Below are 27,119 nucleotides of genomic sequence, written 5' to 3'. Positions count from 1 at the left end.
CCATAAGGTACATGGACAAAACTTGGATCAACGTAAAGTGCTATGTCAGGGCATCATAAAAAAAAAAAAGTCTGACAACAAATTACCGTCCGAGAAAATTAAGTCAGGCCCCAAAAAAAGTACCACTCCCTCCTCCCCTAAATTAAAACAAGATTTTGGTAATGCTTTATCAGGGCATTTTAGAAATCCCAATCTCAACACATTTTGAGTTACGCATTGTATTATCAACTTTATAGATACATATTAAATTTAAAATTACAAAGACATTTGCCATGGATAATGTGGATTAAAAATTTCCTCACCACTGTCTACTCTTTTATCCCTACTATCGCTATCTTCGACTACTCGCACCTAAAGAAAAAAACACAAAAGAAATATAATTTAATTAAGATCATTTTATAAGCAATGTTATCCATTTACCAGTTTTAAAATGAGATAAATTGTAATTTTGATGTAAATTACATTAGTTTTTAAACTCAGTTCAGCCTTTTTACCCAAATATGAACAGTTTTATTTATTTTAGGGATTTATCCAGGGGTAATTTTGTACATTTGGTCAGTTTCTAAGACTTTCAGATTTTTCTTGTTGTACCCACAAAATCTTACGAGGCAAACATTCAATTTGTATTTTACCTAGCTCACTATCTTCCAGGAAGAGATTTTCCGATGTGCGAACAACATCTAACGATTTTGGGGAAGAGTTGACCTCAAACCATACCAACTGATAGCAACCATTCACATCCTTCCATCCATACTCTTGGGGAGATAATTCTACTAGGGTCGATCTAGCTGCAGTAAGCCACTGTTTTGCAACTAAATGAGTGCGACATATTTTTTGGAGTAGTGATCTTAAAGAACTGCCGTACAACTTCTGTACTCATGTGATTCGTTCCTTAGCTTTTTAACAACTGGAACTGCACTTCATTAACAGATTTAATTTTCTTCTTGGTGTACATCTCACTCACAAAGTTATCAACTGCGGCAATAGTGGATGCTGACTCCATCTAACACAAGCTGACTATGCTTTATTGTTTTTCTGGAAGAGCTTTAGTGGTCTTATTTCCCCCTTTCTATTTTCTATTGAATGACGATTGACGATGTATAGTAACAATTCGTGAAGGTATGATAGGCAGGCAGTGATATACAGTATGCATCTGAGTTATGCTTATATATCGCTGAGATTGGGATTTTTATAATATCCGGATAAAGTATTATCAACGCATTGTTTTAATTAAGGGGGTCTGACTTGATTTTCTCAGACGGAAATTTCTTGCCAGTCTTGATTTTTAAGAGGTCCTAACATAGTACTATACATTGGTGCAAGTTTTGCTCAAGTAATTTCTGGGGAGAAATAATCCATAAATTCACCTTTTTTGTGGCAACGTTGAAGGGGGGGGTCTGATCCACAGACGTACCGGAGCTCTAACATTAGAGACGTCACATTATATTGGATCCCAATGACCATTAAAGGCCGATAATACATATTCCAGGTGATTGAAAAAAAGAAGTTTTTAATCACCCGCTGTATCTGTGTGAGTGTATGCGTTCAAATTAAAAAAATAATAACTCAGTTAAATATGAATCCGTTTTATTGTTGATAAAATAAAAAAAAATGTTATCATATTTACACATTTTTGATGCAACACTAAATTATGCAACCGAAACACATCAATAATTATCCAGAAGCAAATGCTTGCAAGCCTCATTTTGTTTCCCAAATTTGTTGATTATCTACTCCATCTTATTTGTCTCAATAAAATTTGTGGTTTCACGTTCGAAGTACAAAAATTTCAACTTTTTTTCTTTTTTGCCCTCGTTTTTTCTTGCTTTCCTTTTTACACCCTCCTCCCTTTTCCCCTTTTGAAAATTAGACCAACGGCATTTTAAGACAAACACCAAGGACGTCACGTTACGACCCTGACGTCTATTCTGGTACGTCTATGGTCTGACTTCACTTTCCAGACGATTTTTTTTGTTAGACTTGTTCTTTTATGATGTTTTTGAAATAGTACTATACACTGATGCAAGTTTTGTCCATGTACTTTATGGCGTGAAAAAAAATGTCAATTTTACGGTTTTTGGGTGTCTGAACTCAATTTTCCAACCTAATTTTCAAGTCAATCTTGATTTTTAGGATGTCCTGATATAGTACTATACATTGGTGCAAGTTTTTTTCCATGTACCTTATGGTTAAAGGCCAGACCCAGTATGGGGGCCAGGCCGACAAAAAAAAAGTTGTAGGTGATAGAAGTAATTTCAGGGGGTCATACCTTCTTTAACTTATAGGGTGAAATCTTACGTGACAGGTTCTTGGCGTATCTATACCTAAAACGGATAAGTATTTTTTATTCTTTAATTCATGATTACTTCGTAAATGTTGAGTCATAGGAAAATAAGTTAGACACATTTTTCTCTGCTCGGGAATTCCATCAATGCAAAATCTGTTTAAAGCAATCCTTGCTCATTAGCACTGGAGAATAGTATTTTTTTTAAAAAACTCAAAATGCGGCTTATCAAATCTATTTACCACATCTCAGTTCTTGAGTTTTAGTTTTGAAAATGTATTGAATTCTGGTTTTTCGTATATAATAAGCTAACAAATAACAGTCATTATGTTATTTCATTACAAATATACTATATTTAGTCATTTGATTCTAGAGTGATTAGTGGATACAGTCTTGTTCTTTATATTACACGTTCGAAACTTTTTCACAGGTGTATAGTTTAAAAGGTTTTAACATTGAATGAAATATTTTCAAACTATAGTAACGCTATGACATGTTTAAGATGTTTAGTGCTTAAAATGCTGTTAATATAAACATTAGTGGATGTTGCTAAATTGATTAATGTAATATATATAACTTATCATATTTATCATGAATACATGATGAATATGTCGAAAAATGGACACATTTGAAGTACTCATTGCTAGTCATTTCTTCTTCTTTTTTCTAGATTTTAAGCCTTTTTCAACATGTATTGTTTTGCACTTGGGGGAAAACACTGGATTTGGTTGAACCTATGGTCAAAATCATATTTTTCAAAATTTTGTCAAAATACTAAGTTCTACATCACTAATATATGTATATGTCTCTATGAATTACCCCCCACATACCTGATTATCTTATATAATTTGAAATGTTGAGCCATAGATTAATAATTTTAAGTGACTTGATTCGAGTAAATAAAATTTGAGTCATTAAAATATTCTCCGACTAACAAAACTGGTCATTTTATATTGTTATTTCAGCAAAATAGTAGAGTGCTAAACTGGAACGAATGCTTTGAAGTGGTGTTAAAATTTTCATTTGCTGGAGTTTTGCTAGAGCCAAATGTGTATAAATCGGAGCACATTAAATAAACTAATGTTAAAATCTTAATCATCAATCAACCCTGCCACCTGAAGCATGAATCCAAACACTCTACTTGAACCAACGAAATCAAAGCTAATTTGTAAGTTGAATTGATAAAATTCCTTCAATTTGGATTTGTTTGACTAGTTCCAAATTAGTTCTAAACTATGACTATTGCTAAAATAAAAACTTATTATCATTTGTATAATTTTTAAGCTTGTATGAAATAAAAAATTCACTCTACCAATTCAGCCTTACATACAGCTTGTAACTCCAAATTATTTTCTCTACTTTATGGATTGAAGGGAACGCTAAAAACTGTTGAACGTTTAACGCTAAAGAAATTAATTGAATGGAGTGCCAAAAAATCTGAACGCTTACTAGCTTGAGTCAGACATTATAAAACTTATGTTAGGAACAAGTTCAAATTATATATTAGGCGTATAATATTTATAGTTCATGGAAATGTACAACGTATTTAAATCCTCCATATTTGTCGAATATTACTAGGGAATATTCAATATAAAAAAATGAAAATCTGGATGCTGAAAAGTTTTATCGCCATTAAATATCGATAAACAATGGTACTTGTACTTGCTAAATGTTGACTTAAGGCCGATAAATTAATGTTTGTCTATTTCGAATGAACACCATTTTACCCAATGTAGGTTACTTTAAAATCTTTTCTACAATTTTTTTAACTAAATATTAATACATGATATTAATCATAGAGCGTTCAAATGCAGGAACATTCTCTTTATAGGGCTGGTTGTCATAGTCATATAACTTGTAAATTAACTATGCTCTATCCTGGGAATAGATAATAAAACAACTATACAAACTGTGAAAAAAACAAAAAATAAACAATCCTTTAAAAAACTTACAAAATTCTGAGCTAGTAATCCCCCTCGGTCTCTTGTGTCCAACTTTGTATGACATAAGTTATTAATGTTTGCCCAAAATTAAAGTTGCTCCTTACAAAAGGATCATCTTCTCCGCCTCCAGCGTTCTCTCCTACAATTTGGACTTTCACAATAATTTATATTAGAAGGAAAGGTTTTTCTGTATTTCTGTCTATATAAATGTATTAAAAAAGTCACTAGGTGCATTCTAAATTGTCTTTCTCGATATATATCATATACGAAGGTGGTCTGAAAAGTTTCTGACATAGTTGGTTCAATATTTATTACTGTTTGCCATGAAAATAAAATTGTACTAATATAAGACAGCGAATACAACCACACAACGGGGTATTTGTGCTACTTCAACAGATTCTAAAAACTTAGTTTACATTAAAATTTTGATCAATAATATTTATTTATTTTTTTACATGTCATTAATTTTAAAATACGAATGTCTTCGTTTTGTCTCTTGTAGATAGAGCGGGAAATCATCGACTTCGGCTTATTAATCCTAATATGGATATATGTCATACTTTGATCTTTTTTATATCGGTCAAACCAATATTGATACAAGAAGTCATGAATTACCTTCTTTATGTACCTAGAAGGCGTCCCAATAACAAACTGGTTTTGGCTCTCAGTACCCCTGTTCACAAAATGGTCTGCAAATTCATTTCCTGTAATGTCAGAATGTCCTTTGCACCATTCTCGATGTATATTTTTCTCACTCATTCCTTTAATGATGTTTTTTTTTTTTCAAATATCTTTATTGGTTTACTAGAAGTTGCTGATTGGGAGTTCGATCTGATTATTAAATTGTACAGTGTTTTTTCGTACTTGAGAAGAATTTCTACACCTTGTGTTATGGAGAATATCTCTATTTGAAACACAGAAGCCTATTTATTCAATGAAACATTGATGCATAACGTTTGGTGATGGGTCATCCAACCATAGTGTTTCCGTCTTCGTCTTTAGACCCGTCCGTATAGATGATTGCGTCAGGATTCTTAATCTAACTATTATCTATCCAAATGTGATTACTTTTTTTGTAGTCACTTGGTTGATCCATTACCAACTTCTATAAGTATTTTATCACTATAGAACACATACCAACAAAGTTTTGGAAGATTACCAATTCCGTCCCAGGTATAACGTCAGAAATGCTTCGTTCTCCATTTTGATTTTGTCGCTTGTTCTTTAATGTATATGTTTAGAGGAGAAATACCCAAAAATGCTTCCCTTCCTCCGGTTGGTATCGATTCAAATGTATGAGTAATTCCCAAGAGTGATTTCCTTTGAATGGTATTTAATACTTTCTTTTTACTTCTTTGTAGCATGTACCCATACTTGACACCCAAAGGAGATGATATGTCTAATTGTAGCTTCATAAAACCAGAGAACCTTGTATATGGTCAGTCCCTATTTATGTCCTAAGGTCATCTGCGTAGCCAACGACCTTGATTGCTCCTTTTTTTGAATTTATTAAGTAAGCTATTCATAATCCTATTCCAAACGACCGGGGCTAGAGCACCCTCTAGTGGGCTCACTTGGGTCTAGTTGACAAAAACTTCTTCGCCTTTAAGCTTGGGTCTGACCGTATGGGAAGTTATTAGATTTTTGTACCAATCTGATACACTTTTCCATTTCTACCTCAGCAGAATGAAATTGTACATGATAAAATGCACTTGTGCTATCAAAAATGACAAAAAAGTGTGCATCGTTGTTGATAGATGGATTTTTCTATGGTATCCGGAACTTGTGAAAGGGCCGTCTCAGTTGATAAGCCCCTTGTATAGGCATGTTGTGAGTGGAGTGTTGTAATGACTTCTTCTACTTCACAGTGTAAAATCCACTCAAGTGTCTTAACTATAAAGTTGGAAAGAGTTATCGGTATGAAGGATAGTAGTCTGCAAAATAAATGTCTTGATTTGATTAAAATATTTGAAGTCCATTGTTTGGGATGTGTTTTTTTTTAATTTTTGTTTTTGTTTAGGGCATATTATGATGCATCAAGTTTCATCTCCAGTAATTAATTGGCGCCAAAACTGCGTCAACAGAGTGCTACTGGATTTTCTTCATTTTCACAAAAGCACTCACATCAACTGCCTCAAACGACTCTTACTTAACAAGTGCACGTCTAAAATGGCTGAAAACTTGGTGAGTAACATTCAACTAGATGCTAATAGATCTAACTACCTTTTCTATACGCTTGCTGTCATCTTCTTATTGAAGTTGGAAACTCTTCAGACCCCCCTCGTACATATACAGTATAAAGGAAATAAAAAGGAGTATAACATACAGGGAGCATTTTATAAAATAAATTAAATCCCGTTGTCGCTTAGTTGAACTCATATTAAAATAGAAAAAAAAGGACTACTTATTATAAAATTATAAGAAATATTCTTACTTCAGATGAGGCTTAGCAACGAGCTAAAGTTCTCCCTAGCTCATCAAATCATATTCTTTTTTTTCTCAAGCTTTGAATGTTATTTTTTTATTCTTGAGGAGATAACGTCTAGGTATTGAGTGAGTAGCTACGTGTGAGTGTGCTCATGAAAGACAAAAAAAAGTAACACAAAGACTTTTTTTGTGTAGTTATCTTCAATATGGTTAAAAAAATATTTTTTTGTTCGTCGATGCCTAATAACTTCCGGAAATTCCGGGTACTACCTCCAATAAATTAATAAAAGACGTGGGTACAAAAATAAGTTAATATCATTGATAGATCTATAACGTCTTTGTAGATACTCATCACTAGTATCGCAGTAAAAATCAAGATGATTTTAAAGTATAATCCCGAATGAAAATATTATGAAATTTGAAAAATCCAAGCTCGAAGCAAAGTTTATATAACAAGAAAATGATCCCACAGAGTTATTTGAATGTTTTGACAGAAATTCAATTCTTGTTAGTGTTTAAAATTTGAGACCCTGTCAGGTTTTCATTGAATAGAGGACGCCCTAGTGGCTAATCTTGTATATCGGACAGTCCCTATATATAATTAGAAACTATTGTCATCTCTCACGTTTCTATGTGTGGAAAAAGTTTGATATTTTATTAATCATGAAAGCTGTACAAATATTCCGGGTGATGAGAGAAACAGTGTAGACTATAATTATTTATCATTGGGATCATAAGCCGAGTGTAGTATACCTATCACTTAAACATATGTTATCAGATGTATCATACATATACTATGCTTAGAAAACTTGCGAATAAATTATTGGTTACGTCCCAGATTAACAAATAATTTTCTTCATAAAAAACGTTATACATCTCATTATTTTTTGATTGACGATCAAAATGATACATGTAAATCAACAATTGTCACTTGATGAAGGCCTTGAATCCTATATAATTACTTTATCTGCCATAGACCTAGCATGTAGATAATAAAGTGTGCAATTGTAAGAAAATTAATATGTGTGGTCGTCAACACAAAAGTAAGCTAGAATGATTTTTCTCAAAATGGAGTGTGGATTACGTGTTTATTATTCGATTAATTATTGTTAATCTATATCAACCAATTATTCTTATTAAACATTTGGAGGCGTTGCAAATTGCACTTAAAGTAAACAAAATTAATTACCACTAGAAAAGAATGATAAATTCACAGATTTTATGTGCAAAACAATATCAGAGCCTATATAAGTCTCTTAAATCTAATGAAAATTCTAAACTATAAAAACAATTAATGAGTATCTTAACTCATTTAACAAATTTGATTACAAAGCCTATAATTGACTCCAATATGTCTATTAAATATTTGCCTGTATATACTGGGTATAACCTCTATTTAACAACCCCCCACTATGTTTTTTAAATGGATTTTCTCCAGAATTAATCAATATATGCAATGATCTTAGGTTTTTAAATTAAAAAATTTCAGGGACATACTCTTTGATTTCTTTAATAAAAATCAAAATAGAAATATTATCATGAAAAAAACTGTATAGAGGAAAATTTATGGAATTACAATCAATAGTAGTATGATTAATAAAAATCATAACTTCATTTAAATAGTAAAACATAAAAAGATTTCATCAGACATACTCTTTTTAATATAAAAATGTGCTAAATCTACAACAAATAATAAATGAAGTTATGATGGGATGACTAATGAGTAATTTAGTCTATCAAACGCTCACTAATAAAAAAAAACATAGGCGCATACATACAAAACGCATTTTTAATTCATAATTTTTTTATTCATTTTTACATACCACCTCAGATTGTATTTAAATCTGAATATATACTTAAAATTCATATAAATTATGATATATATAACTGAGAAATAACAAAAATATACAGAAAAAGTGCCTGGATTAGAGGGATTCCTGGCGGAGTCGACCTTGTAAGAATTCACGAGTTTACTTTATTCATTTCCAAGACGTTGATTTTGTTGCAGAAAGTCAATATAAGCTCCGGAAGAGTCGAAAAAAAAAACAGTCAATTCAATTTTATTGCTTAGATGGCTCACACCAAAGCTTCTTTCAATTAATTACTTTTTCTATTTAAACGTATCAAACATTCTTTCTCTTCTATAAGAATATCATAAGACTATTCAATACATAACAGTTGTGAAAGAAGTTTACTTATACCAGTAAGCTTCAATTTGGCATCTTTCTCTGTTTGGCACAATCTGAGTCCTGCACTATACCGCGAGATGTTCATTGGTTGTACAATTTTAACTTTGCCTAATCATCGAAATACACAGTCTTCTTCGTTTACAATCAATGTCATCTTCATCAAGAGAATACTTATCTGCAAGATGAAGTCCTTACCAGATATCCAGAAGAGAGTTGTTTTCTTTTTAAATGAAGTTTTTACTGCTGCAAGAGTCTATTTTTATGGAAGAAAATTAATGGTACAGTAAGGACGTCAAATAACCAAAACTTTCCTTGTCTCCATGATAAAGTCTATAAGTTCAAATTATCGAGACACTGTCGCACTTTATCCAATTGTTAACCTCAATACAAAAACGCTATAGGATTTAATACTATAAATAAACTCTGAGTTTATTAAACTCGGATTTAATGTTATAGTTATTTCAATGGACAGTGCAAGTCCAAACAGGAAATGCTACTTAAACAAATTCTGTTAAGTATCTTGATGAGCTAAAAAAATAATTATGGAGGCCATATTTCTGTAATTTCTGGATATATTGCTAGGTCACAAACATCAAGGCTAAAATATAATGTTTGCTTTGGCCTACAAAAAATTTTCTTTTATCTACTTTCACTGAATCCGATAACAACAATTTTAAAGTCAAACTTCTTGAGCAAAAAAATAGAGGAGGTATCTGCTCTCCTACGCACTTCTCTGTTTATTAAAATGTACATTGAGTATAAACTTATTATGAAAAATCAAAATAGTTGTTTTTCGAATCCCAAAATTTAAGAAGATTATTCTCTGTTATTTGTATGGAAAACAGTTACGACTTCGATACTAACGTTGGTGACAATTCCATTCAATGTTGAAATATTATGGCTAAAAATTATTCAAGAAAACTGAATGATGATATCAATCTCAAAAGATCTCCTCTAAACTCAAAAACTCTTCTTAACAATAACATTTACACTAAATAAAAGGCTTATTCATTAATTTTTATTATTTTATCCTAAAGAAGCAATGGAACAAATTATCTTCATAGTAAATTGTTGTCATAAATAAATTATAGTTTACTTATGAAAAAAAATATTTAACAACATAAAATAAAAAAAATTAGTGTCTTCCATGAGTCTAGAATTCTATGAATACACCTATATCAGGGCACTGTATACATTGTACCCCGTGACTGTGTAATTATGAATCTATGATTTATTAAATGATTTATACCAATGTGGTAAAAAGTTGAATGATTTGCTTAGCTAGAAAATTATCAAAAAACCTCACTAATAATGTCATCGTTACTTGAAATTCCAATGGTGGTATCAACAAGATTTAAATCCCTTTTTTGACGCTCTATCAAGTTGATCAATGGTACTTACTCCTCAGCATCGCTCATTGAAAACTCAAAATATACAACCTTGCGTTTCTGAGTTTAAAAAAGAGAGTTCTTTTGGAGAAAATAGTTATTTTTAAAAAAATCACTCAAAACTTTGAAGAATAAATAATTTTTCAAAGGTTTGCAAAATAAATATTTGGGAAGAATTTACCAAAAGCAAGAAAAAATTTCGATTCCTTACTCTTATTCCTAATTTTTATTTTGTTTTTGTCTCTTTCTCATAATTCAATATCAATATTATTGCATGTGACGAATGGACATCAGAAAAAAAAAAAAAAATTAAAATATATAATTATTTTTTTAGATGAGATGGACAGGTGTTTCAAGGGCTAACACTATAAATTAATCTTTTTTATATCTCAGTAGACAAATTTATCTGACTGAAGATGAAGCTAATTTGGATACTTTTCGTTTTCACTGCTCTTTTTGTGAACAAATACTGTTCAGCACGTACGTATTATAAGAACTTGTAATATTTTCAAAAATATTTGGTTGAAGAGTGCTTTTCTACCTATTGCTACATATATAATTTATTCGGGCTTTGAAAATTGTAGAAGTCTTCGTAATTATACATATAAAAAAAGTGTAATTTGCTGTTATTAACTATTCCATCCTATTTTGAACACTCAAATTGTATTGTCGAGCAGGTATTACTATAGTTTTTATAGTTATCTCTGTCAGTAATTTATCAAACTTGCCAATGTTTACTTTCCTTTTTGATTTGCACTCACCAGGATCTAGACAATTTTTCCCTTCCCTATACATGATACATTCAAAATTAGTATGTTATCAACAAGTTTGAATAGACTTTACATGGATTTAGACAACGGAATCTTCATAGTTCAAAATTTGAGAATCAAAACCAATTATTTAATTAATTTTATAAATTAGGTAGGAAACACATCATACTGTTTTTCAAAAATAGTAACTAAAAAATGGTGTATAAGAAGTAATTCAACAAAAACATTACAGCAAATATTTAATTCATATTAAATTTCGTCTATAGAAAAAAGTACGAATACTGTGAAGACTCCAGTAACCACGACTTCAACCACTACAACTACTACTACGACAACAACAACAAACCCAGCAACCACTACTACGACTACAACAACCACTACGACTACTACAACAACCACTACGACTACTACAACAACCACTACGACTACTACTACAACAACAACTACTACCACAACCACAACAACTACAACAACAACAACACAACTACGACAACCACAACAACCACAACAACTACTACAACTACTACTACAACAACAGCCCCTAATACGACAACCACACCCGGTAAAAATCTAACTCAATCGTAATTGTTCGAAGTATAATAACTATTTTTTTCATTAACTTAATCTTAGTCTGTTCAACAACATCTGGAGGAAAGTGCATTTTCCCTTTCAAATACAAGGGAGAAACTTATCAAGCATGTACCACTATTGAAAATAGTGGTGTGCCATGGTGTGCTACAACCGTAACTGCTAGTCAAGATGCTAATGCTTACGGAAATTGTGGTTCTGACTGTCAAAGTAATTATTAATAATAAGTTTTACTTTTATTTATCTCTTAAATATATAATTATACATAACCAATCAGGTGCATCAACTCCGTCACTGAGTGGTAAGCAACATTTTTTAAATTATATGATATAGTATTAATCCTTATTTTTTTACGATATCTAGGTTGTCAAGCTTCAACTGGAAAGGCATGTGTTTTCCCCTTTGTATACGCTGGCACAACATACAATGAGTGTACAGTTATTGATAATAATGGAGTTAAATGGTGTGCCACTTCTGTAGGTGCCGGTCTTAATTATGTAGGCTATGGAAACTGTATTGAGTCCACTTGCAAGGGTATTATTATAATTTGAAGCACACTTATGTCGATATAATATTTTTAAACTTTAGGTTGTGTTGCAACTAATGGTAAAAAATGTGTTTTCCCCTTTAAGTACAAAGGAGACACTTATAGTAAATGTACAACTGCTGATAATGGTGGTGTGCCATGGTGTGCAAATACAGTATTTTCAAATCAAGAGGCTAATGATTATGGAATCTGCCCTTCTGATTGTGCATGTAATTATTTTCAGTCATACTTTTTTGTATTATTTATTAATTACTAAAATTATTATTTATAACTAATCAGCTGAGCCAACTCCTGCACCAAATCGTAAGCATCATTATTTAAACTGTATAACCTGTTAATATTAACTTTTTATTACTAATACTAGAGTGTCAAACTTTAACTGGAAAGTTATGTGTTTTCCCCTTTATGTATAATGGGCAAAGCTACACAAATTGTACGTCAGTTGATAATGGTGGAATTAAATGGTGTGCCACTTCTGTTGATAGCAACAATAATTATTTAGGCTTTGGAAATTGCATTGAATCCAAGTGTTAAGGTTCGCTCTATTTTATTTATTAATCAATTATTTTTAAATTTCTTTAGTTAATACATACATGGTTAATTTCATGCCTTTTCAACAAAAAAATTTATCCTGACCATTACATATCTTGTCTGAAAAGTTCTTATTAATAAGAAAATTGGCCATAATAATATTAAAAGGAACCGTGTCATCTTTGATGTCGTTTAATTTTGTTGAAAAGAAATATTATTAAATCCCTATAAAATAAATGTATTTTCATTGATCTAAAGACGTTTTGGAATAATTACGTATGAAAATGTATTTTAAATAATTTGAAAAGTATTGATTCAAAGATTCAAAATTGCCTGTGAAATTTAATTAAGACGCATATAAATTTATGTAAAAGGATAGCTTCAATACAAATGTTCATATCTCATGAACAGTTGATATCGGGAGATAATAATTGACTCGCCCTCTTTTATTATGTATTAAAGCTTTTGTGGCAAAAATTGTTCAATTTTTTGGTGGCCAGGCGATTTTTTTGTTGTCAATTTGGGAAACAATGACTCAAATAACAATTCAAATATCGAATTGTTAAGCTTTAAACTATTTAAATCCTATCATTTTAATTACAGGCACACCAACCAATGTTGAAATGTATTAAAATATATCTTGATTATTTCTATCTCTGTAATATTTTATGTTTTTGATTTATAACAGATTAAATGAAACTTTAGAATCATGTACATTTATTTGTTACTTTATTTGGAATACATAATACACAGGTATAGGAAACAATGTTCTGTTGGTAGTCATGTTTGAGTGGGATTTATTTACTTTAAATTTACTTTTTCTGCTTAGTATGTTCATTTATTACACAAATTGATTAATGTAGATTAGAAAATAATTAATTGAACTACGACTGAAAGTAGGGTGATGTAGTGTTTTGGAATTTATATAATGGTGACATCATAGATACGAAACCTTAAACATGTAGTTAAAATACTACACTTAGTCTAAAAGAAGTGGAAACCAACGGCCCCTTTGTCCATATGGTTCCATCGCTAGTAATTGAGGCTCTTGGTGTACTACATACACATATTTAACAACAAGGAAATGTTTGTTTTTGATTGTAAAATTAACCAGAAAAAGTAATATTATATTTTTTTATGTTTATTTGAACTAGCTTAACAGTAGATTGTAAAAAAAATGAACTTAATTACTGACATATATTTTTTTTTTTAACTTATTAACATGTTTACCTGAAAGAAATGCGTGTTGCCCCTTAGATAAAGTATTTATGTACGGGGGTTGGGTTAAAATGGTGTGCAGCAGAAATGGATGCAAATATGAGCCATGTTACTGACGGAAGTTGTACTGAGTCTACAATCACATGCTCTTATTTTTTAAATCTACTTAAATCCTTTAGTTATTGCGGATTAATTTTCAGAGAAAAATATTAAAATTGATTTTAACTTGAAAAAGTATATTTTATTTATGAATCAGAGGATATATATTCCTAATTCATTAATTTCAAGTTCTAAAAGGATTGTATTTATTCTTTAAAATAGTTATGTGCTGCGAGTAAAACTCATACTTTAGTAGTTACGTTTTATCAAATATGAAAACTATTAGAAATTCATTTTCAAAACTCTTTTAAAGGCCTTTCTCAGGCTCATAAACATACTTAGAGCGAAGTTGAAATATCCTAATTAATAAGCAAGATTAGAAAATATGAGGAAACTTTTAATATGTATTGTAACTGACGCCTTTATACCGAACGGTACAATTTCTCAATTTTTTCATGAATAAATTATTTTTGAATTTTAATTAAACTATATGTAGTAATAGCAGACGGCTCAATATTTTTCAGGGTACAACAACATGACTTCCTTTTTGTTAATGTGTGGCAATCAGGTTGTAGAAGTACAAGTGAGATGAGAGCGGTTTTATTCTAGAGGCGAGATTTTAAAGTTTTCTCGAAAAATATAGTCAGTTGCTATCATGTGTTGGAGTATTGAGGAATGTGCATTTGTCGTCGAACATAAATAGTGCCAAAAAATGATTGGACATAATATCTTATCAAATGTTACTACTAATTTCATTTAAGCACCACAGTTTTTATAGATTCAAATTATGAAAATCTTCTGATTACTTCAATTTCTAATATACATAATATGATTTTTTCAATTCATTTTGGTAATTTAAAGTTTGCAAAAAAAATTTTGAACGCTAATAACCTCATTTTTCTTATGCAAACATTCTAAATTGATGAAATTTATTCTTATCTTGTCATTGGAACCGTATTTATTCTGTAAAAATGAACATTTTTAAGAATTTTAGAGCATATCCAATAAATAATTATGTTATCAGGATATATTTCACAATTAATTAACAATAAATGATGCCAATTGAATTTGCACTTTTTTTTTTATCAAACAACTATCCCTTTAAAAACCTTTAAATGAAAAAATCACTGGGTATTAAGTTACTGGAGTTTGGTGCATTCCTTGAATGGACCATGGGGGCGTTATCTATGTATAAAAAAGGGAATCAGTCTAACGACAAAACTAAATAGAACGATTAAAAAAGGAAAAACGGTTGATGGGATTGCTTTTTCCCCTTTTTTGTTCATTTTTTAATAAGTTTATAAAAGAAGAATTCTCCCCTATCTTTGGTGCAAATTGATTTAAAAATGCACAATAAAATAAGAATATATCATTTTAAATACAATTATAATATTTTTTCTTTACTAATGCTATTTTAAATGTAAAATTTTTTCCTCTTTATAGCTGTAATTCATTTTCTCACTCCAAAATCATAAAACAGGCAGCGGATATTGACAAGGTTTTAATTCAGGTGTACCTACCATATGTTTCTCTCTTCGCTCTCTTAGAAGAAACCTACCTCTACCTACTTTATATGATTTTCAAAACTGTGTAAAATAAAACTTTAAATGTTTACTATCGTTAAGGAACAAAAATTTGTAAAAATGAAAATATGAGGTGGCACCCTACGTAATGGTATAAACTCCACGTCATTGAATCATTGAATGCTGAATGTAAGGAGAAGGCGGGAGCAATACTATTATTTTAGTTGTGAGTATTATTCCATTAAAGAAGAGCTCGTGTAACAGTTTTCAAAGTTTTAACTAATCATGAATCTTGGTTCTACAATTTTTGTTTCAATTACTTTGACCTTTTTTGACCTTCAACTTTTTTTATTGGTTAATATGGGTGTCTCACCCCGGGAATTTTGGCCCTTGGAACTTTCGCCCCTTTATATACATTATGGGAAAAATAAATATTCTCACATATACTTTAAGGTTTAAAATGGGGTTTATCTACTTGAAGACATTTGTAATGCATTTTTGCATTCCGGAATACCAATTTTTAGACAGTTAAAAAAATTGTGTCTTTGGTAACGTCCTGAAAGAAATAATCAAGAGTATTAAACTCCGGAGAGCTGAGGGCTATTAATAAAGTGACCAGTTATAATGGACATTCTCGAGCAACCAGGCCTGGGTTGTCTTGGTCTTATGAAGACATAGGGCCCATCCTCTAGCCACTTTGTACATACAGGGATTCATAACGTCCATGAGGAACTCTTGGTAGATATTCACATTCATCTTGAGACTCTGAGAGAAGGAATACAGCAGAAATGACGCCGAGGGGCATGATAGAAGTGGGGATGTTGTGCTGCATCACGGGGATATCCTTGCAGATTTCGTCATAGAAAAAAAGAACCAGTCCAACCGAGTCGTGTTTCAGTTCCTTCACATGCTAATCATCCAAATTGAATTAAAATGTCCTCATTTGAAGTTGCTCCATGTTAAAAAAAAATAATTACAAAGGACTTCAAGTGAAGGAAGACCCATATTATGCCCAAAAAATTTTTGTGCAACAATGCATTTATGCAATAATATATATATGAGTACGAAAGTTCATAGGGCGAAGCTTCCTGTCACTATTAATTATATATGAATAACATTTGTCTATATATTTTTTGTAGAAGACACCTCTTTTTGAAATTAAAAACTTAACCCAAACACTACTAAAGTGTCTGAAATATCTCAAATTGATCTAAAAATCAGGGGGTTCCATTTGAGATAGTATATATATTTTTTTAATTTGCATAAAATTTATAATCTGGACTTATTTTAATAAGTTTTAGAAAGATTTTATGATATCTTGAAAAACATTAATTATTTTTGAGATGTGAGGTAATTACAAGAACGAAACCTACAATTATTTCTCCTAAAATTAAGTTGATGTTAGTTTACTATTCTTTGTATAATGTTCTACAATTCCTATTATATAGATATTTTAATTAAACCTATAGTATATTCATATTAGGGTTCAACCCGGAAAAAGTTCGCAACTTAACAAATTTGGTACCAAAACCAGCGCAATTCTATGTAAATTAAAATATCCAAAATAGAGTAAAGGTGGGTATTTCTGTCAAATTTGATCAAAACTCACTTTTTCAATTGCCCTCCACCCTCCAATAGTCCGATTAAAAACTGTACCAAAAGTGCTATGATCATGAAATTTGGCACACAAGTACCATGTATTAAATATTAAATTATACAAACATATTTTTCTACTCGAAAATAACTGAAAAAATTGAAAACTTTTGATCAATAAGATTTTAAAATCAAAGATATGAATTATATTTCTATCTGCTTCCTCGTCACTTCCAACACTGTCTTGTTCATGGTCACAATTCTTGCACTCAACTCCATTGTAATTACTACAAGCGGAAACAAATGAAAGCTCGTCCACCTTGCAGCTACAAACGTGGGTACTGCAAGGGATTTTCTTTGATACGCTACAATTGCACCGTATGAAGCGAAGAATATTATCTGGAGCCTCACTAAAACCCGTCATGATAGGCTCGTAACTGTTATTGGATAGTTTCAATTAGTTCAACGACCATCAATGTTTTACATTCAATGACCTGCAGATGGATTCGCAAAAAGGGATACTTTGCAGCATTTTTGGTTGGAGTAAGAGACTGTGGATTGATTGATTGTGGCAGCACCTGCTGCCTTCATGAACTGATGATTGCGCAAATCTTCCATCATCCAGTTTCATTTTTCCACCGTAGCTATAAAATATATAATTTATATAAAATCTAAACACAAATTTTTAAATTTTATTGAGGATTCTCTAAGGCTGTAAATTTTTATAAGCGTATATGCTTATGTAGTAATATTTTCATTTACCTAAACATAAAATTCAAGTTCCTTTTGCTCTACTTCCTCTGCTGTGGCTGTTTCATCCTCAAATACTTCAGCAGATCCTTGAAAGACACAGGTTGTCTCAAATTTCTTCAGGGAACTTGTTTTCCCTGAAAAAAAAAAATATATAAATATAAAAACCCGGAACATTTTGAGTAGATGTGAGTATATTTTGCATGCTAGGCGTAAGTAATCTATTAATGGTTACTCAAAGGGCTCAGTTTTTACTAGAAACACTTTATGTGTTTGTGTTTTTGATTTACAAAGCTCGAAAGCAATGCTATTACAAAACAAACATATATCAAATTAAAATAATACGACAAGACGGATCATCGTCAGCTATGTGAAACCAGTAAGTAGAACCAAGTTTATCGTTAAATTCCTAAATGTATTAATAAAAGACAAAATGAAGTTTACCCTGTCCAAATAATGCAAACGTAGTATCACAGCCCAACCAGGCTTGAATGAACAAGATATGAGTTCTGATGACATTCCCAGTTGAAATTACCAAATCTTAAATTCTCCACGTTTATTTGTCCTCTTTTTTTGTTTTGTGCATCTGAAAGCATGTAGAGATGCATACCACTTTTCCAATGAAACATAATCGGTGTTGGCCGATACAACAACAACATCTTTGTAGCTGTCTTTTGCATACTCTAATTCGAATTCGGCTGAAACTATTTGAGTGTCTGCATCTCCTAAACTGTTTCGAACATCGTGACCTTCTCTTTGCAACTCATTTGACAGGAAATATATGAGCTGCAATTTGTTCTGCTCGTTCTTCAAAAATACTTCCTGCTCATTTTCCCAGTACTTTGTTTGTGTTCGTGATCTTAAACGTAGGGTCCATTATCATATCCATCATAGATTATACACGATCGACCATATATCTTGCTCACATACTTTGTGTACTGATCCAAAATTGACTTATATAAACAATTTTTTAGCCACATTACTTTTTGCAGCATAGCACCTCCATGAGGAACATGATAGGATTGATCCACTTTGTATTTGGACGCTGTAACAAATAGTAATGCTAATGATGCGAACTTCAAACTTGGATCAATGGTCTAATTATGACTAATGAAGTGATTTTCCTTTGTTTTATCTTTCAAATTCTGAATACATAACTGAAAATATTTTTTTGTAGATCTACTTTCGGAGATGAAATTTGAAAATATATCAAAATATTGCAAAAATAACAGACATTTTCGAAAATTTGATGACGTCAGCAAAAACTATTTCAAATTTTTGAACTTTTTTTGGGGGTTTTTTGTAAACTATATAATACAAGGTACTTGTGTGCAAAATTGCATGATCATAGCATTTCTGATTCAGATTTTAACCGGGATATTGGCGGGTGGAGGACAATGGAAAAAGTGAGTTTTGATAAAATTTGACAGAAATAACCAACCACCTTTACTCTAACTGGAATAATTTTTTCCCATCAAAACCACTGAAAGAGGATTTTGGATATGTTAATATACATAAAATTGTGATTCATTTGCTATCAAATTTTTTATATTACGAATTTTTTCAGGGTTGTCCATTTTTTAGGGCTTATACAACTATAATATTATGTAAAGTGCGCAAATTAGGGATAATTATTATCAGAATATTCTGCTAAAAATAATATAGCTATAATAGATGGTGCAGCTGAACATAATGGGAGGTGACTTTATTATAAATGAGAGGAATAATAGCAAGTCTTGTTAGATCTGAGTTGAATTGAACTGTAAAATCTCAAATTTCACCAAAGTTTTTTTTATTTTCGTAAATTAAATTTGTGACAAGACATTTTGTTTTGAATTAATGAAATATGGATGTGCCTTGCATGGACAGTATCTTTTATCTCGTCCGAAATTTGTTTCCATAGTCAATGGCTTTTGCTTCTTAGTATTAGTTATTACCTTTTCTTCCATAATCGTATGCTTTTGACTGAAAATAATCCGTACTCTGAACTGCAAAGATCTCATGGATGTGATCGTCTGAGCCTCCTTTCTCCCAAAATTATAACATATTATTTTTAGCTTTAGAGAATTTTGTAAGAATAAAATAATGAAATTCCTGGGTACAATGTATCAAAGGGATATGCCCTAGCATTTGTAACTGCTATTGAATTTAAAACTTTTACTTTTTAAAATCACATCATTTCAAGGATATCAATCTTAAATTATTTTACAAATGAAATGTAAACTTAGCTCTCAGAGTGCAATTAATTGACACTATTAATGTTATCGTTACATTGACTATTTAAATTTAGTAATAGAGTTTAAAAAAACAGGTATGAATGCTGCCTAATGGATAATTGTAGGTTCAGAATGTGAATTCTCCGTCCCCCCCATATCTTAGAGATGGATATACGTAATGTATATTTCATTTTATATTGCTTTAGTTTTTAAAATAAAAATATAATTCCCTGCTAAAGTCACATTATTACTTCAACATGCATTATGAAGTCAGAACATATTTTATTTCTAACTTTGGGAATACCTGGAATAAGTGATTTTATACTTTATAATAAAAATAATAATAGAATATATTCTAATCTACTTTTAGTGATGTTATACTGTAATCCAGTTTTAATTAATCTTTATTTTTACTTGTAAAAAGATGATCATTCTTACTGATAATGAATCATAAGTTAGCAAGGAATTTCAGACGATTAAACCAAACTATAACATGAGTTATTATATTAAATAAATAGTTTTGTATGTAAGCTTTAGATTTAAATAATTATATTTTGTGAGCTATTAGAAAATATATATATGAAATGATTATTTTAATTTCCATTTATATTTTTTAGTATGACAATATGATCGAATTTTAACCACTCTTTAGGTTTAAAACTAAATTAACCTAGATTAAATACTCAATAAGCATTGCTTATTCATATCTCTTTATAGATATATTCTTGGATTATTAAAAAATTACACATAAATTTAAAACAAAACAAAAATAAAAAATACAATTAAATGAATGTTTGGCTTATTATTAATTACAACTAAATATAATATTTTATATGATAAACAATATAAATATGTACTAAAAATTTCGTATGTTGCATCAAAACAAAAATAACAATGAAAAAATTAATTGTACACAGTTAAATTCCATTATCTAAAATATTATATCCAAAATTGATACGATTTCCTTAAAATATTAACCTCACAACTAATTTAAGTAAATAAATAATTCATAATATAAAATAAATATTAATTTTCTTCGATTTTCATTGTTTAATGTTATTTTTCTTTTCAAATTTGCTTTAAAAATAATAAAATTTATCCATTATGAGGTTAATGAGTTAATTACAATCTTATATATTGTTAGAAGAAAATTTAGGAGTAATTTTTTTATTATAAATAGTTTCAAATATAACTAGCTCACGGACTATTTCAATATTCTAAACTACCTCATATCAATCAATATCGTCTATCACAATATGCAAGTGATGGATAAAAAATGTTAACAATTTTGGCGACGTATCTATCTGTTTTTTGTACGATTGCTAGCATTGTTCAATATTTCTATGCCTGTTAATAGTGTGATATTAGAAAATGCAAATCAAAAGGAAAATGAATTAGTTATTGACAAATTGTGTAATATGAAATGCTGAATTAATCAAATGTTAATTTTATGTTTTAAAACCTCCAATTTCTATAGAAATATGTATAATTAGAAATGGATTGCTAACTCATGAATCATTATCAGTAATAACCATTATCTTTTACATGTAAAAATAAAGATTAATTACAATTAATTATACAATTGTTTTTATAATTTAAAAGTTTCTTACTTTTAAACTTATTAAGGATTTAATTCTTGAAAAGAGTTTCAGTTTGTAATAGAAACTGCAGAGTTTTTGTACACTAAGAAGTAATACAATCTGGGGTTTAAAGGGATTGAATAATTCTAATATGAATAACTTATTATGTCTAATGGTAATTTTTTAATTAAGGATAAATGATTTGCACATCTTCTATTCGAATTGTTTCTTATTGTACTAACTGTATTACTTATTTTGTCTCTCCCTCGAATTTATTATATAGTGAGATTTTTATTGTATGAATGCGTTTAAATTTTGGGTCATACTTCCATCATTTTTCCTACAGAAAACAACCATTTAATGCTTTTAATAGTAATAATAATTACATATTTTGATTAAACAATTCAAAGGTAACTTCAATTGCAACCAAAAATTTGTCAATAACGACGTTAGTTATTGACAAATTTTGTAATATAGAACACTGAATTAATTTTGGCTAATTTATCTTTATATTAAGGCAAAATGTCCTAATGCAAAATAGTTTAAGGCGAAAGTACCTTAGCGCCGATAAATAGGTATTCTTCTTATGCTATATATGTCATATAGGTAAATTAATGAGTGTTCTTGCGCAGGAAAATATAATATTATATTAATGAATGATCCTTATATAAGGCCATTACTGTAGTATGTGGTTCGAATAGTTACCGTTGTAGTATTTTAAATAAATTAAGCAATGTAATAATTGTCTGATGTTGGATTTTTTAAAGAATATAAATATTACAATTCTATATATTCATTAAATCTAATTCACGATTAAGAGTGAGAATCCGACTATAAATTTATTAATTTTGTAAAACTAATATTCATATAATTTCTTTGTTAGTGTTTAATTCCATCAATTAATTTATTTATTGAATAAATGTGTATACATATTTTATGACTAAAGAAACAGCTCCCAAAAATGTACTTGGGTACTTCATTTATATTAATAATATAATTTGTTAATTGCGATACGTATTGTTGAGCCAACTCTATAGGAAGGTCACTGCTATTGCAATATATTATTTTTGTTCGTTAATCCATATTTATTTTCTCAATATGAATAATACATCATTTCGAAGGATGATTATTGATAACGGAGAAGTGATTGACACTGCTATTATCATGATCATTAATGAATATAAAATATTTTCTTGCAAAGTAATTAATTACCTTTTACCTATATGACATTTATGATCAATACCTATTTATCATAATATCATTTGAAATTGAATAAAAATATACAATCATATATATCAATAAATTCAATATCATTTTCTGGTCCCAAATGGTCCTGCGGCGAAAAGTCAATTTGGCAAATTGTCCTAGAACCATTTTACAGACCTTTGCGTAAACATGCAACAAGCTCGCATCAGACAGATGAAGCAAAGACTTCTTACATAAATGGACTAGACATTAAAAAGAAAAGAGGAAATTGTGTTTAAAGCCACATTAGTAGATTTTTTTTAAACCTTATAGATTAATAACAAAATTTAGCAAAATTAATTTTAACAAATCTGTTTTATTAATAAATAAAATAAGTATATATTATAAATTATATAATAATATATAAATTTAGAAAAAAGGTCAATTAATTATGTAGATTATAATTTATAAATTTTATTAATTGAGGTGCATTTTAGACTACCTGAACGTTTTTCTCCACAGAACTGGTTTCATGAGAAATAATAGTTCGGATCTATCATTGTTTTTAAGATGAAATGTTGGGAATTTTTTCCCTCTATATTTTCAAGTAGTTTTTGCATTTCTACAATATAATCTTCAATACAGTTAATATTGTAGCTTTCAAAGTAGTCTATTTGTTTAGCAAGTCACAACATGTTCTGAATTTTGAATGAATATTCAATTTTTTAAGGGGTTGCATTGTTATCAAGTTTGGCTCCTTTGAAGGCAAAAATATTCAATTCATCAAACGCCGTCACATTGAGCCCGATGGATGGAATGGTTGACAAATATAAATGAGTAAGTACTTATGAGGAATATGTTAATTTTAATCATAGATTATGTACATCTATATTATATTTCAATGAATATTCATACGCATAACCGATATAAATTGATATTTCAATATAATTTCATGGTTCAAACATGATTAAAAAAATTAATTTAAAGCAGTTCTTATTATTTTAACTAATTATGACTTATTTAATTTACCTTTATGACACTTTTGTAAGTAAAAAAACCTTAGAGTGTAATCATCTTTTACTTGGGCTATTTTTTTAAAGGTAAGATTGATTTGAGATAATTTCACTCAAAGATCCTCTAGAGTGATATCCCTATCATGTCAAAGAAAATCCTAATTTTTCTTGGAGATGGAAAGATTTTCTTAGCCAACTATTTTTTCCTCTGCTCTCGCATTTGAAGTTCTTGGCTTAGGTACTTCTTTTGATAAATATGCTGATCCAGGAAACTTTGAGATTAATGCTTTTGGAAATAGTAGCTTTTGTTTGAACAAAATGAAAGAACATAGCACATCACATTTAAAATTAGTTGATCGACCATTTATAAACGAATATTATATAAAGATAGAAAACTCTATTTATAATAACCATAGTTTGATAATTTGTTTCTAATCACAGGGACTAGCCCCTTTTCATTTTTCGAAGAGTTCTTCGTTCTTAGGAAATCCATGTACTCATGGTTTCGTTATTTTATCAAGTTTTTTATTTAAAACAGATACTGTCTTACAATTCAGTACAACACACAACTTATTTTTTACTCATATCTACTATTTAGAACTAAAAATATCAATAACTATTATAAAAAAGTATAGATATTTATAATAATATCAAATTATTATTATAAATTGCTTAATTCACGGTAGCAATCAATTTCATTGTTGAAATTGTCAACTTGAAATCAAATCATTCAATTTCATGAGATATGGCTTACCTATTCATTAGTTGACTAGTAATTCACACTAGTTATTAATTTCCAATGATTTGAGAAACGAAAAACACACTCAATATGTAGTAAGAAATCCTTAGATGAAGACTTACAAGTGAAGCAGGTGAGGTAACCAAAAGTAAATGCTCTTAACTTGAGAACTACATCAAACATTTGAAATGAACAAAGATACAATGTATTTTCCTTTCAACTGTTTTTACTAATTTTCATAAGTTGACTCTTTATTTTTTAAGGCAGATGACTCTACGCATTATGAACTCAAAAATAGTATTTTTATTTGTATAAATCAAGAACTTCAATTATATATAAATATAGTATATAATGTCGATCAATAAAGTAATATTTATTTCTCTTTAATATCTAAATAATAACAGAAGTCAACATAGAATTTTCATCAAAAATATTTTTTGGGTGCATCTTACAGCATTTTTAACGCTAATTCAAAATCTTTCTTTAAAATTATTCAAGCATGTACCGTTTTTAAGATGAAGCTAGTTTTGTTTTTTTATACGTTTGCTTTCTACACATTAAAATTGGTTTAGCGAATAATTTTGCAAAAAAAATCGGTAAAGTCAATTATGATAGGTTCCAGTATCTTTAAAGATAATTTTCGAAGGTTAGTGCAGCAAAATTGAGGGAAAGTTGTTTTTTTTGGACCACAAATAAGGGAGGTATTGAATGACACTGAATTTCAAAAAGCTTTACTTGTAAAAGAATTGAAGGCTTACCTGGCTTTCAAATGAATATATGAAAATTTCCCAGGAAAAAAAAGGGACCTGCGTATAAAGATGGAGTCAAGAACTTGATTTTTTGTTTACAAAGAACTTGAGTGCCAAATGTCGTTAAAAATGGACTTCCTATTTTTCCACTTAGATTTGTTCTCCGAAAACCTTGGTCCAGAGAGGGACGAACAAGGAGAATTGCAACCAAAGATTTTGGAATGAAAGTATAATGGTAGAATATTGTTGAATGCTGTGTCGTGACAATCAAGCAAAAATATAAAAAAACAAGACACATTCACATTGCTCCTAATATAAAATCGTTATGTATTTTGTTGTTTTGTGTTCCCAAAATGATATAATTTGCATTAAGTTTGATCTAAGTTCTTTAACTATCTCAAAAAATTGATAAAAACTTTAAAACACAGTATTTCAAAAACTCAACGTAATACAAAAAATAAAAAATCAGATTTGAAATCCGCGCAAAAAATACGTTTAAAAAATGCTATGAAATCTGTGATGAGAAAAAAAGTTTAATTTTGTTGGTTTGTGTCATTAAAAGTTGAAATAAGAAAAAAAATAATAATAGAAGGCTTGAGACCAAATGCGTCCTTGTAAATTTTCCATTTCCCTTCTATCAGTCGAGGTTGCGAGTGAATATTTTGGCAGTCTTTTATAAACTCTAAGGTATCAGTAATCAAGAAGCACTATTGTTTATTTTGATTTCTGTCAGCAGATTTGTCGTCACCCTGTTTTTGCCTTTCTCTTGTCAATTAATATATTTTATTATAATTTTTGTTGATAATATGTTGCATTGAGTAATAATCTGTCTTAAAATAATTTATTTTTTTCCACTTCATTTCATAAATTTATCAAATTTAATGAAATCAAAGTTGATGTTTCAAATTTTATTGTAAATATTTTATTGTAATTAATTATTATTCGAAATATGTCTGAGTAAATATTTATGTTTAAATTCCACATATTACTGTAAAATAAGTACAACTGTAAGATTTAGCATAAATCAAAATAGATCAATTTATATTGAATAACTCCTTTCGATGAATAAACCATCTTTAGTTTGAAAATTTTAATATAGTTTACCTTTAAAACGATCATTTCTTATACCATAATGAAAAACAAAGTTTTGCTGAACCGCTTATAGCACGTATCTTTTAAAAAATATTCCATTCTTATATATCAATATTATAGATTGATTTTTTTTTCAATATCGCTCACGTTCTCTTGAACACTCATATCCACAGCATAAATTAAAAAAATATATATACACTGGTGAGCTGAAAATAACATAATATGTGTTTTAATTAATTATTACGTCCTATTTTGAAAATTTAAACTTCATAATATAATGTATTTTTATCAGTATTTATAAGTTAGATGTAACTCATCTAATCAACTTATTTTTACTTAATTTCAGAACTTTTCAAGTAGCCCTTTTTCATTGCTTATTTATAAAATATTCCATAGGGAAATAAAAACTTGAACTGAAAAAAAATCAATGAAAAACAAACTTTTTTTTTACGGTAAATCTTTTTAAGTTTTAATAATGAGGTAAATATTATTTAGATTTAGATGACTTTAGTAATGTTTATATTGCTTTTTATAAGTGCAATTGGTTTGCGTTTGATGATGTTAAAATGATAAGATTTCATATTAAAAACTACAAAACGGTTTTTGGTTGTTGTTTGACACCAACAAAGAGAAAATACGCCATTGTTTATCGTTTTATTGTTGTCAAATTGTAATTCCCAATTACACGTCATTTT

At 29.5% G+C, this 27,119-nt stretch overlaps 1 protein-coding gene and 2 long non-coding RNA genes across 3 annotated transcripts in view; 2 read left to right on the top strand and 1 right to left on the bottom strand.

Moving 5' to 3' along the window:
• Positions 1-4,644: 4,644 nt before the first annotated feature.
• LOC139906226 (uncharacterized) lies at positions 4,645-7,203 on the bottom strand. The gene is made up of 2 exons (XR_011781589.1): positions 6,662-7,203; positions 4,645-6,161 (listed from the first exon to the last, which is right to left on the bottom strand). It is a non-coding gene; the product is annotated as an uncharacterized lncRNA (long non-coding RNA).
• A 3,361-nt stretch (positions 7,204-10,564) lies between these two features.
• The window catches only part of LOC121122944 (uncharacterized), a 91,071-nt gene continuing 74,516 nt past the window's right edge, over positions 10,565-27,119 (top strand). Inside the window, exons 1-2 of the mRNA XM_071890751.1 lie at positions 10,565-10,711; positions 11,268-11,460. Coding sequence (XP_071746852.1) covers positions 10,648-10,711; positions 11,268-11,460 — 257 coding nt within the window. The 5' untranslated portion in view covers positions 10,565-10,647. The remainder of the gene's footprint in view (positions 10,712-11,267; positions 11,461-27,119) is intronic.
• LOC139906244 (uncharacterized) lies at positions 10,718-11,210 on the top strand. Its single transcript, XR_011781619.1, has 2 exons — positions 10,718-10,908; positions 10,996-11,210. It is a non-coding gene; the product is annotated as an uncharacterized lncRNA (long non-coding RNA).

This window comes from Lepeophtheirus salmonis, chromosome 8, assembly GCF_016086655.4.
Source record: "Lepeophtheirus salmonis chromosome 8, UVic_Lsal_1.4, whole genome shotgun sequence".
Classification (NCBI taxonomy): Eukaryota; Metazoa; Arthropoda; class Copepoda; order Siphonostomatoida; family Caligidae; genus Lepeophtheirus; species Lepeophtheirus salmonis.
The sequence above is the reverse complement of the archived record's forward strand: the minus strand, read 5'-3'. Positions and strand labels throughout refer to the sequence as shown.